The sequence below is a fragment of the Tenrec ecaudatus genome, chromosome 6 (assembly GCF_050624435.1).
Source record: "Tenrec ecaudatus isolate mTenEca1 chromosome 6, mTenEca1.hap1, whole genome shotgun sequence".
Lineage (NCBI taxonomy): Eukaryota > Metazoa > Chordata > Mammalia > Afrosoricida > Tenrecidae > Tenrec > Tenrec ecaudatus.
This window is the reverse complement of record NC_134535.1, coordinates 33385799-33399364: the sequence shown is the minus strand read 5'-3', so window position 1 is coordinate 33399364 and position 13566 is coordinate 33385799. Positions and strand designations below refer to the sequence as shown.

General features: G+C 43.3%; 1 protein-coding gene across 1 annotated transcript in view; it reads left to right on the top strand.

Annotated features, from left to right (window-relative positions):
- The window catches only part of CRADD (CARD and death domain containing adaptor protein), a 218984-nt gene extending 208148 nt beyond the window's left edge, over positions 1-10836 (top strand). The window contains exon 3 of the mRNA XM_075552726.1: positions 9948-10836. Within this exon, the coding sequence (XP_075408841.1) occupies positions 9948-10249 (302 nt within the window). The 3' untranslated portion in view covers positions 10250-10836. The remainder of the gene's footprint in view (positions 1-9947) is intronic.
- The last annotated feature ends 2730 nt before the right edge of the window (positions 10837-13566 follow it).

Here is a 13566-nt window from a genome sequence, read left to right as displayed (position 1 = left end):
CAACCAAACAGAAAACTTTATACCAGGCACTTTGAGAAGTGTTAGGAAAGGGAGGAAACCTCTCACCCTGGCCCCACAGAAGAAATCTAGAAAAGAATACAGTTCAGAGGGGGAAACGTGGTAAAGAAGGTAAGTGAGCGTCTTGGTAAATGTCAGGAAACAGCGTTGGCCGAGGTAGTGTCCCGGGGCAGGCGTCTCCCCAGGCTGCTGATTAGGACAAAGAGATGCCTGGAATGCCGCATTCGGACTCAGCAGAGTGGGCTAGGAGACATTTAACTGACTTACAGAGAGAGGGCAGGACATCCAGTGGTGGTAGGACCAGCCTTTTCTCCATGGCAGGATCCTCAGGCTCAGGCTGCAGGAAAAAATGAAGTAACGCAGAGGGGGAAAGGCACCTGGTCCTATTAATGGGAGGAGAGTGTCGAGGATACACAAATCTGCTGGAATAGTGCAAACAGCAGCTCTACCCAGAGATGCTTACGTCGAGTATGAGCAAGAGCAGCTAAGTGTCATGACAGCTGTATGCAAATGCTACAGCAGAGGCATTGTGTTAGGCAGGGTTCTCAAGAGAAACAAAACCAGGACACTTATGATTTTATGTATATAAAAGGATACCTTTATACAGCGAGAAGACATCTAATGGCTAATTACTCGACACAGCAGTACAGAAGGTTCAGTTCAACTCACTTTTATGGGACAATTAATATACTGAATGTCCTTCAACTCACTCAGGTTGTTGGTCCAAGGTCAAGGAAGCAGACAGTCCAGTCTGCCCTAAAGCAATACAGACAGACCAGGCCCACAGTCAGCAGACAGCAGGGTGGAGCAGCAACCATCATTAGTGCAGGAACCAAGCAAAGCAGACCCCCATGGAGCCTCGAGCTCTAGCTATGTATGCATGGTGGCACGATCCACCAACAATGTGGTATAGCAAGCCGACACGATCCATGGGTTGTCTTGGCCCACAGGTAGTGCAGCACATGGTTGAGGCAATGAACTAGCTCAAGCAGTAGCATGCTGGTCTTATCACAAAGGAGAAAAGGAGACAGGATACTGGCCACGGAAAGCATTTAACTCCTTCACCCTCTGTGTTAGGCCAGGTTGACTAGAGAAGCAAATCAACAGTTTCTATATTTGTAATTCAGTGACACTTCTCACTTTCTTTTTTTATCACTTTATTGGGGACTCTTCCAGCTCGTATAACAATCCATACATCAATTATATCAAGAACATTCATACATATGTTGTCCTCATAATTTTCAGAGCATTTTCTTTTTACTTGAGCCTCTAGTATCAGCTCCTCCCTGCCCCCTTTGTGAACTGATAAATTATAAATGATTACTGTTTTCATATCTTACACTGTATCCTTTCACCTATTTTTCTGTTGTTCTCCCCCCTCAAGGTGGGGTGTATGTGGAGTTATATCAGTCATTGTGACCGGTTCCCCCTATCTCCCCCTTCTCCCCGCACCTTCCACCTACCCTCATGGTATCGCTACTCCCATTACTTTTCCTGGGGTGTTTATCTGTCCTGGATCCCATGTATCAAGAGCTCTTATCTGTACCAGTGTACACATTCCTGTCTAGCTGAGTTTGTAAGGTAGAATTGGGTCATGATAATGGGTGAGTTGGGGGGAAGCATTGAAGAACTATAGATATGTTGTATGTTTTGTTGGTGCTATACTGCACCCTGGCTGGCTCATCCCTTCCTTGTAACCCTTCTTTGAGGGGATATCCAATTGTCTACAGATGGGCTTTAGGTCTCCACTCTGACCCCACACATTCTCATTAGTGTGATTGCTTTGGGTTGTCTGATACCTGAATCCTGTCAATACTGATACCTCATGATCACACAGGCTGATGTGCTTCTTCCATGTGGACTTTGTTGCTTCTCTGCTAGATGGCTGCTTATTAACTTCAAGATATTAAGACCCCAGATGCTATATCTTTTGATAGCCAGCCACCGTCAGCTTTCCTCATGACATTTGCTTATCTACCCATCTTGTCTTCAGGCATTGTGTCGGGAAGGTGAATGTTACAGAATGCCAGGTTATTAGAACAAAGTGTTCTTGCATTGAGTAGAGGCCCAATCTCCACCTGCTACGTTAATACTTAACAAATAAATATATGTACATAGGCCTCTATGCCTATTTACATTGCACATGCCTATATCTATACTTCCATAACTGTCTTTAACCTCCTAGTTCTTTCCTATTTCCTTTTACTTTCCTCCTGTCCCACTAGCATGTTCAACCTTCATTCTGCCCTCAATAATTCCTCTCAGCTCCACTACCCTTGACTGAACCCAACCAGGCGTTCTACATCCTCTTCACCATCCGTTTTAGATCTCTTGTTGTTCTGTTGTCCCTGGGTGTGTTGGCTCCCCCCCTTCCCCCCACCTCCCCCTCTCCCTCTCTGCCCCCCAGGAACCATCGGTCCCATTGTTTTCCCCTAATATAGATAAACATGAAAAAGAAAAAAATACGTTACAAAAGGGCGGGGGCGGATATAAGTGGCTATAAATAGTTACAGGTCTATCTGCTGACCTTTATGTATGTTTTCCAACCAAGTCTGATGAGGTGCCAAGCCCTGCCCTCCTGCTCTCCAAGTCTGAAGGCTATTTTTGTGATTCCTCAGGAACTTCCTTGCTTTGTTCCCCCCCTTTTTTTTTCTTTTTTAAAAAATTTTTTATTTTATTTTATTTTATTTTAATTTTAACAATTTATTGGGGCTCATACAATTCTTTTCACAGTTCATATATATACATACATCAATTGTATAAAGCACGTCTGTACAGTCTTTGCCCTAATCATTTTTTTCTCTTTTCTTCTTTTACATTTTATTAGGGACTCATACAACTCTTACCACAATCCATACATATACATACATCAATTGTATAAAGCACATCCATACATTCCCTGCCCCAATCATTCTCAAGGCATTTGCTCTCCACTTAAGCCCCTTGCATCAGGTCCTCTTTTTTTTCCCCTCCTCCCTCCCCCTTCCCCCCTCCCTCATATGCCCTTGGTAATTTATACATCGTTGTTTTGTCATATCTTGCCCTATCCGGAGTCTCCCTTCCCCCCTTCTCTGCTGTCCCTCTCCCAGGGAAGAGGTCACATGTGGATCCTTGTAATCAGTTCCCCCTTTCCAACCCACTCACCCTCCACTCTCCCAGCATCGTCCCTCACGCCCTTGGTCCTGAAGGTATCATCCACCCTGGATTCCCTGTACCTCCAACCCTCGTATGCACCAGTGTACAGCCTCTGTCCTATCCAGCCCTGCAAGGTAGAATTCGGATCATGGTAGTTGGGGGGAGGAAGCATCCAGGATCCAGGGGAAAGCTGTGTTCTTCATCGATACTACCTCACACCCTAATTAACCCATCTCCTCTCCTAAACCCCTCTATGAGGGGATCTCCATTGGTCGACACTTGGGCCTTGGGTCTCCACTCTGCACTTCCCCCTTCATTTAATATGATATATATATACATATATATACATACATATATACATATACACATATATACACATACATACACACACTTATATCTTTTTTTTTTTTTTGCATGATGCCTTATACCTGGTCCCTTGGGCACCTCGTGATCGCACTGGCCGGTGTGCTTCTTCCATGTGGGCTTATTTGCTTCTGAGCTAGATGGCCGCTTGTTCACCTTCAAGCCTTTAAGACCCCAGACACTATCTCTTTTGATAGCCGGGCACCATCAGCTTTCTTCACCACATTTGCATATGCACCCATTTGTCTTCAGCGATCCTATCATGGAGGTGTGCAGTCAATGATATGATTTTTTGTTCTTTGATGCCTGGTAACTGATCCCTTTGGGACCACTCGCTCACTCAGGCTGGTGTGTTCTTCCATGTGGACTTTGTTGCTTCTGAGCTAGATGGCCGCTTGTTTATCTTCAAGCCTTTAAGACCCCAGTCACTATCTCTTTTGATAGCCGGGCACCATCAGCTTTCTTCACCACATTTACTTGTTCACACACTTTGGCTCCAGCCGTTGTGTCGGGGCTTTGTTCCCCTTATTGCTCTGTTGCGCTCCCTTTGTGTCTCACCCTGGTGCGGTGAGGTCAGACTGGGCATAATTTGTGCACTGTGTCTCCAGTGCTGTCTCCTCCAGCGCTGTGGGTCATTGAGGGGACATTGTGGCCTGTGGCGGGGCCAGTTCTACAGTCTTCTCTATTGTTTGGCTGCTCTGAGTAGGAGTGGGGTCCTCCAGGCTTGGTGGGCCAGGAGTTAGTTCTCTCTTTCTCGCTCGCTCTCTCTCCCTCTCCCTCTTAGTTTGCTCCCGTGTGGTTTGGGCAGACCCGCCACTTGCCACTCTCCCCAGGCTGTCTCTTCAGTGCTGCACTCTGTAGTGCAATCTTCTGGGGAGAGGCATTGATGTAGGGGGTACTGGGGCTGGCCCGCAGACCTCTCTGTTAGTTCCCTGCTTCATGCAGTAGATTGACCTCAAGGTTTGGCTGACTAGGTTGTCTGCTCACCATTCGTCAACCGTTACTCACCTACTGAATTGTGCTTTTCTCGTTAATGTATACTTACCACCCTGCACCCCCACTATGTCAACTTGACCCTTTATAGATAATTCTTAAAAGAGCATCAGGCTCAAGATAAACTTATTTTACTAGTTAAATTAAACTACTGATTAGCTTTAAGAAGACAGAAGGAGCTATTTTTTTGTTTGAAGTATAAAAACTTTATCTAGGCCACAGTTTTGTGAGTTCATCCAGAATGTGAAATTCTTTTCTACAAATTCCCCCTTTTGATTTCTTCCATAGAATCTTTGATCAAACAGTGGTTTGATCAAAAATCTTGGCTCAAGCGGTGAGCCAAGAAAGGAAGTAAAGAATGAAAGTATAATGCAAGACTAATAAATTAATAAGAACCAAAGGAAGGGGAAACAACAACAGAAAGGCATGGCTGGAAATTAAGTGAATGGCTTGGGAGGAAGGAACAGGAGGGGGTTGTAGCAATAAAAGAGAAAGTGATAGTTATGGAGGTTAGGCAGAGCTATCCAACATTTGGAGAGGAAAATGATGTAAAACTATAGGTCTAGGGAGTAAAGGGAGGATTCTTTCAGAAATAAGGAAAACAGAGTCTTTGGGCAGAAGGTTATGCCTAGAAAATCAGGCCTAAAATGCCAAAGATAAGTCTGGTCTAAAACTTCAGTGCTTCTGGCCCTAGGTAAAATCTGCAAATTCTACGTATCAAATTGGTATCAGAATCCTCCACATGAATGTGTGCTGCCACAAAATATGAGTGAAGTCTACAGACTTGTAAGAGGAATAAAATAATTGAGATAATATAAACAAAGATAATATGTAAACACTATTTTATCATGTCAAAGTACATTACTAAAACAATTACGGTAGACCAGTAAATATAAGTGATCAGCTTATTTTATTACAAAGTAATTATTTAACATAAACATCATAAGCAAATAGTCTGGACCTGAAAAAAATTTAGGAAATAAAACAATTACCATCATCTTTTCTTGGAGGGAAAAAAAATTCCCTATGCTATAAATTGACCCAAATGACTCAAATAAAAATAACAAACAGAAATAGAAAAGCCATAGTTAAAGAACACCAGCAACCAACCGCTGACAGACATTTAAACTATTGTAGTATAGTTTTAAGACTTAACAAACTGGAGGACTATGGGTACAAAAATCATAAATATGTTCTCTAAAAAATTAAAATGGTGTACAAAACAACTATCAGGAGGTATGGAGAGAGACGATAAGTAGTATTATAGAACATTAATATGAAAGCATGTAGTCAACCTCTGAATTTTCACCACCTTTTTTTGGCTTCATATAAAATATCTATGTATTTCACTGAACAGGAGAGCTGGTGGTGCTGTGGGCTGAGCTCTGGACTGCACCCGCAAGGCTGGTGGTGCACACCTTGAGAGGAAACGAGGCCATCGGCTCCTGTAAAGACTTACAGCCCTGGAAACCCTTTGTTACATCCCTGTGTGTCAGAATGGACTCAGTGGCAGTGCGGTTTTCCATATTAACTGGAAGTTAAAAGTCATTCCATTTCACTTCTATTGCTTTTTTATGTGGAATTCAAGCAGAATGAAACATAATTGTTCATATTAGAAAATTTCGATCTGCCCCATCTCCTAACAGTCTTCGTGTGTGAAGAGATGTTCACAGTGGAGTTCGTCCAGGTGAACATAGTGGGTAGGAGGCTGGATAGCTTGCTGTCTTTGTGCTTTTCTGTGTTGTTTATTTTTTGTTTGTTCGCTTTAATGAGTCCCTCTTTCTATAAAAGCCATACAATCATAACTACCCATTTAAAAGCCATAAAGCCATTACTGTTCATATAAAATCTTGGTCAGTAATGTCATCACTCCTTAGTCATTTAAATAACATTGAAGTTTTGACAAATAAGAATTAATCCTTGACCCTTTTTTTTGCAAATGATGCCTTAGGGATTGGCAAGTGCCTCGAGGCCAGAGGCTTATACCCTGGGGACCTCTGCCATTAGAATGAGATGCTTTTGCATTTTTGGGGGTCATAAAGCAAGACAGTGGGCTGAGTCGAGTGTGTGTGAAGTGGGATTGGCCCGAATCTCTGTGGTGCTGATGGACAGAAACTGCTGCCCAATGTGTTGTTGTCCCAATGTGTGGACCAGGAGTGTGAAACCTCACTTCTAATTCCGGCTTTAGCCGCATAAGCTTGGGTGCTCACTTAAATAGCATCCCTCAAGAACTCTACCCCGTGCTACTGAGTTCCTTTTCCTTCCATGAATTCTTGCTGTTCTCCTGCCTCTAGGCCTTTGTGCATACAGTTCCCTCTGCACTGAATATATCTGTCCCTTCCCACCTTCACCCAGCTGGCTCTGTCTGTTTCAGCCTCAACATTCACTTCCTTCCATTGGAAGGCCTTTTCCTACCCAGCCTGGACTAGGCTTCCCTTCTACAATGGGTAGTGTGTCTCATGGCCTTCTGTTTACTTACTTCGCGCCAGACCTCCTCAGCGGACTGGCTTCAGGGAGCCTGGAATCTAGTGTAGGAGTGAGAGGTCAGCTCTCCTGGCACCACTAGAAGGCTTGTCTTCTTGGCTTGGCCAGGATGGTAACTACTCCCGCAGTTTCTGTTGCCAGCAAGGAACACCCTCCTTTCTTCCTGCTTCATCAGCGCTTTGCTTGTGTTTTGTTTTTCTCACAGCTGGCCCTTCGACTCTTACTGCTTCTAAAAAATTACAAAGGTTTTGAGTTGAAGTTCATCAAGAGAAAATAGATGTTCAGTTTAGCCCCCAGAACTGGCCACTCCATCAAGTAGGAGCAGGCACTATGTAGGGACTAAGTCCTGACTCCTGGGCCCCCAGACCAGGTCAGCGTCAACTAGGGACTGTGTGTGCTGTACATTTCCCAGCAGAACGAGCGAACGTAGTGTCTGGCGTCAGGTACAATATGTTAAGGTGGGGTAGGGGTGGGTGGAAGTTTGCTCCTGGTGTTACATGTACACCAGGGTTTGCTGCAACGTTATTCACAAGAGCCCAAAGATGGCAACTACCCAAGTGCCCACCAACAGATGAATATGGAAACAAAATGTGTTTCTACACACAATGGAGTATTATTCAGCCATAAAGCAAAGTGAAGCCCTGGAGCGTGCTACAGCATGAGAGAATCGTAAACGCATTTTGCTGAGTGAAGAAGAAGCCAGACACAAAAGGACAAATATTATATGACCCCACTTGTGTGAAATACCTAAAATAGATAAATAAATACATAAAGACAAAAGCTCATTAGTGATTACCAGGGGCTTGTGGATGGTGGAAAGGGGTTCATTGTTGCAGGGGCCCTGAATTTCTGTTTCGGATGACAGAAGATGTTTAGAGATAGACATATATAAAATGCCCAAAACATAAGGAATGTAATTTATGCCATAGAATTAACAAGGGTAATGTAACTGAGAGGAATTACTGAAACCCAAACAAAGGAACATGATAGTGGGACAAGAGGAAAGTAAAAGAAAATAGAGGAAAGAATTAGGAGGCAAAGGACATTTATAGAGGTCTAAATACAGGCATGTACAAAGGGAAATAGATCTATGTACTTGTATTTATATGTTAAGTATTAAGGTAGCAGATGGACATTGGGCCTTGACTCAAGTACTCCCTCAACACAAGAACAATTTGTTCTAATAATTCGACATTCTGTGATGCTCACCCTCTCCACATGATCGCTGAAGATAAAATGGGCACATAAACAAATGTGAAGAAAGCTGATGGTGCCCGGCTATCCAAAGATATAGCATCTGGGGTCACACAGGCTTGAAGGTAAACAAGCGACCATCTGGCTGAGAAGCAGCAAGGCACACATGGAAGAAGCACACCAGCCTGTGTGATCACGAGGTGTTGATGGAATCATCCATCAGGCATCAAAGACCCAGAACAAAAAAATCATGTCAGTGTGAATAAGGGGGGATGTGGGGTGGAAACTCAAAACTCATTTGTAGACAATTGGACATCCCCTCAAAGAAGGGTCACAAGGAAGAGATGAGCCAGTCAGGGTGCAGTATATCCCCGATGAAAAACACAATTTCCCTCTAGTTCTTTAATGCTTCTTACCACAACTATCATGACCTCAATTCTGCCTTACAAATCTCACTAGACCAGAGCATGTACACTGCTACAAATAAGAGCTTGAAACACAGGGAATTCAGGACAGATAAAACCCTCAGGACCAATAATGAGAATAGAGATACCAGGAGAATAAGAGGAAAGGGGTTGGGAGGGGGAACTGATCACAATGATCTATATATAACCCTTTCCTAGGGAGACAGACAACAGAAAAGTGGTTGAAAGGAGGCAGTGGTAGGTGTAAGACATGGGGGAATATTTTTTAAAATAAATTATCAACGGTTCATGTGGGAGGGAGGAAGGGGGAGGTGGAAATGAAGAGTTGATATCAAGAGCTCAAGTAGAAAGAAAATGTTTTTAAAATGATGATGGCAACAAATGTACAAGTTCATTTGATGTAATTGATTTATGGATTGTTATAATATCTGTAAAAGCCCCCAATAAAATGATATTGACAATAATAATAATAAAAGATTAAATGATGTGTTAGGCTGAGTTGATTAGAGAAAAAAATCCAAAGACACTCATATGCATAAAAGAGAATCTTATATCAAGAAGTAATTGAATATCAAGAAAACATCCCAGCCCAGTCCACATGTCCATAAGTCCGATAATAAACCTTAAGTCCCTCTTTAGACTCTTGTAGCCTCATGCCATGATGCAGAATGCAGGAAGATCACAGGCTGGTGGGTGCAAAGTCTCGTGGATTCAATGGTGGTGGTCACATCATTGGGTTCTGGCAGTTTTCAGAGTGGCCCCCAAACAGGAAAGTGAAGGCAGAGAAGAGAGAGAGGCCAGGCTCCAGAGAGCTATATATCCCGAAGTGAGGTCTCTAGGCTACAACCTGATTGACAGGCTACCCTCCACCCCCATACTTTTATATATCTTTAAGATGACATGTAAACAAAGGGCAAATGTTTGATTGCATCTATTTGGCCCCATTTAAAACAAAGAATTAACAAGCATGTTGCAAAGTGGCATGTAGCATGTCAGCCAGAATATTTCTATCTATAAGTTGCACAAACAAAAAAGTCGGCAAGGAACTAGGCCCAATAATTTGCACTGTTTTTCTGTAGTGGAACTAGATAAAATAATTTGCACTGTTTTTCTGTAGTGGGGTGAGTAGTGGTTTTTATTTTCTTATTTTAAAATGTCCTGTATTAACTGTTTCCTTGATGCTTAAAAGTCCCTCCAGTCTGGCATGCCACTGATCAATGCCCCAAGAAGATTGGGAAATGCTGCCCCAGCCACTGAGCAATGTTCTTCTCCCCACAGTGCTCCGTTCTGCCCAGGCCTGGCATGCCCTCACCAGCATGTCTCTTTCCTCCACAGATGAAGGAATTCCTGGGATCCCCCCACACATCCTCAACACCTCACCGTCGGACCGGCAGATTAACCAGCTGGCTCGGAAGCTGGGCCCTGAGTGGGAGTCCATGGTGCTGTCACTGGGGCTGTCACAGACAGACATCTACCGCTGTAAGGCCAACCACCCCCACAACGTGCAGTCGCAGATCGTGGAGGCTTTTGTCCGGTGGAGGCAGCGCTTTGGGAAGCAGGCCACCTTCCAGAGCCTGCACCAAGGCCTCGTGGCCGTGGAGGGGGACCCCTCACTGCTGCAGCACATGGTGGAATGACCCTCCCTCCAACAGGCCACATGAAAGGGAGTCCCCGTGTCACCTGACTTGCACTTAGGGCAGGTGTTCTCTGTTTGTTTGATTTTCCTTTCTCAATGATCTTGACAGAGAGGGGACAGCAGAGCTTCCCCTGGTTAATACTCAGAAGGCCAGGATTGCGCAGTAGACCTCCTCCGTGGCTGGATCATCCATTGTTTTTAATTGCTTGAAGATTGTATTGTTGTAATTGTGCAGTTTTTAATTGTGTCATTGCCTGTAATCGACTGGTAAATGATAGTGGCATTAAAAAAATGATAACACTTTACATTCAGATGTCCTCTGTATAAAACACCCACTTTTAAGTTTCTTGGGAACTGAACTCTGCTGTTAATAATGCTGACAATAATAAAGAGTAAATTACTACATGTAATGTGCCCCTCACCCTCTCGCCCCTATTCTTATATTGCAAAGATTAAGGATGTGAAATTAGATTCATCATTTCTTCAGAACAGAATATATGTTGCTGTTCTTGTATTACAAAATTTAAGACTGTGAACTCAGACTCATCATTTCTTCAGAACAAAATAGACGTTGTTGTTAGGTACTGTAGAGTCGCTTCTGACTCAGTGGCCCTGTGTACAACAGAATAAAACATCACCAGTCCTGTGTCATCCTCATAATTGTTCTTATAGTTGAACCCATTGTTGCAGGCACGGTGTCAATCCATCTTGCTGAGGATCTTCCTCTTTTACACTGCCCCTCTACCAAGCATCATGTCCTTTTCCAAGGACTGGTCTCTCCTGATAACATGTCTGTGTTAGTCTGGGTAGACTACAGAAACAAATCCATGGATACACATATGTGTATAAGAAAGAGATTTGTATACAAGAGCAATTGAACATTGAGAAAATATGCTAGCCAATCCAGATCAAGTCCATAAGTCCAATTTTAGCTCATATTTCAGATACCAATCAATAAAGTCTTCTTCAGATTCACAAAACACATGCAATGACGCAGAATGTGGAAGATCACAGGCCAGTGGGTATAAAGTCTTTGGGTTCAGTGGCACTGTAAGCATCTCAGTGCTGACAGGGGTTTCTCTGTGCCTTCTCCAGCTTATAAGGTCTGGTTGAGTCCATGTGGCTTGTCTTCTTCAATGTCTCCCAGGGAGTAGCAGAGAGAGAGAGGTATCTTCCACCTCCAAGGAGGAAGTACCAGATTCCCCAGAATTCTCAGGAGAAAGCCATGCCCACAAGAAGTTTCATTGGCTATCTGCAGTCTGACAGCCTAGACTCCACCCCTACACTCTTAATCCCTAAATTGACACCAGATTAGGTGACTACCACAGACCACCCCTTAACAATTTAACACTTTCACATAACTCGTAAGCCATATATAATTTACAAACAATAATGAAATCATATCTGTACCTAACAGGATAAAACTAAAATGCATACAATTCAATATGTGCCACCCTCACTTAAACATAATATTCTATAAGTGAACAAAACAAAAATATCCTATGCCTAACAATTATAGTTAAGTAACACCTATCCCTGAGTCCTATAATCCTATGAATATATTCCCCCACCTATGAAAGTTTGTAAACCAGCCACTTCATGCCTTTATGGCCCCCCATTTTGGGTATCCAATTTCTATATTGCCCACTTCCATCAACCCAGTGCTCTGAGGAGACAATCATATTCTTTGACGTGAAGAATCTTCATTCGAGTTGGAACCTTGTGAAATCTGCATCCATAAGCAAAATCAAATCAGGATAGGCCATCCATAAAGTCAACAGCAATATGCACAAGTTCACAGGCTCAAAAATCTCTTCATCTGGTCGGTTCTGTTCAACTCAGTGTGGGCTGCCTCACTCAGCCTCCACAGAGTACCTATTGGTCACCTTTCCTTTAGACCATGGCCCCATCACAAATTCTCAGCAACTCTAGCCCCCTCGTGCTAGATTATGAACTTCAAACCAGTCAACCCACTCTCATCTTCTCCTCTAGTTCCTGTAAACCAGGTCCACGGGTGTCATTGGCCAGACTAAACCCGTCTCTATTGCTGCTTTTCTCCCATTTCCACTCAACAAGTGGATCCAGGTGGTTACCTAGCAAGCATTTCAGCCTGCTCACAGGCTCCCTTTAACGTTCAGTCCCACAGAGGAGTTTTCTTCATGATTCTAGATTTTTTTTCTTCCAGTTTTTGACAGAATTCACAAGAGTTTAAACTTCAAATCCAAAGAGTTCCTTTTTTGTTTTTAATCTTAAATCTCTCAAACTTGCCCCCAGTCTTCTCTTGGAATGTAAATGTCCTGAGTACTCCAAATTACTGGGTGGGGCTTATCTTTTCAGAGACTCCTCTGCTGATGTGTCCTAAACCTATCTAATGATCCAATTAATGGCTCGAAGCAAGTGGGCTTACAAGCTCTATTTTCATACTTCCCCAAATCATTTCTGTGTGTGTGTGTGTGTGTGTGTGTGTGTGTGTAACGTTTTAGTAGGGGCTTATACAACTCTTATCACAATCCATACATACATCAATTGTGTAAAGCACCCTTGTACATTCATTGTCCTCATCATTTTCGAAGCATTTGCTCTCCACTTAAACACTTGGCATCAGGTCCTCTTTTTTTCCCTCCCTCCCCGCTCCCCCGTCCTCATGAGCCCTTCATAATTTATAAATTATTATTTTGTAACATCCTGCCCTGTCTGACATCTCCCTTTACCCCCTTTTCTGTTGTCTGTCCCCCAGGGAGGAGGTCACATGTAGATCCCTGTAATCGGTTCCCTCTTTCCAACCCATTCGCCCTCTACCCTTCCAGTATCGCCCCTCACACCCCTGGTCCTGAAGGTATCATCCACCCTGGATTCCCTGTGCCTCCAGCTCCCATCTGCACCAGTGTACATCCTCTGGGCTAGCTAGACTTGCAAGGTAGAATTCAGATCATGATAATGGCGGGGATGGGGTGGGAGGAGGAAGCATTTAGGAACTGGAGGAAAGCTGTATTCTTCTTTGGTGATACATTGCACGCTGACTGACTCATCACCTCTCCTCATTTCTATCAATCATTATATCAATAATAAACAGAGGAAATCGGCATAAACAAAATAGAACCAGATACTAAACTCAATTCTTAAAACCCTCAAATTCAATCCTTATTTAGCTTATCTAAATCCTTATCTAAGCTATTCTATTTATACAAAAATATGGGCTCTGACGGCATCAAAACAGAGCCAGGCTTTCTGTCAGCCATTTTGATCTTCTGTTAGCCATTTTCCTTAAGCAGCATGGTTTCTGAGAAATTCAAATCGCGATGTCTTCCCCTGAGCTCA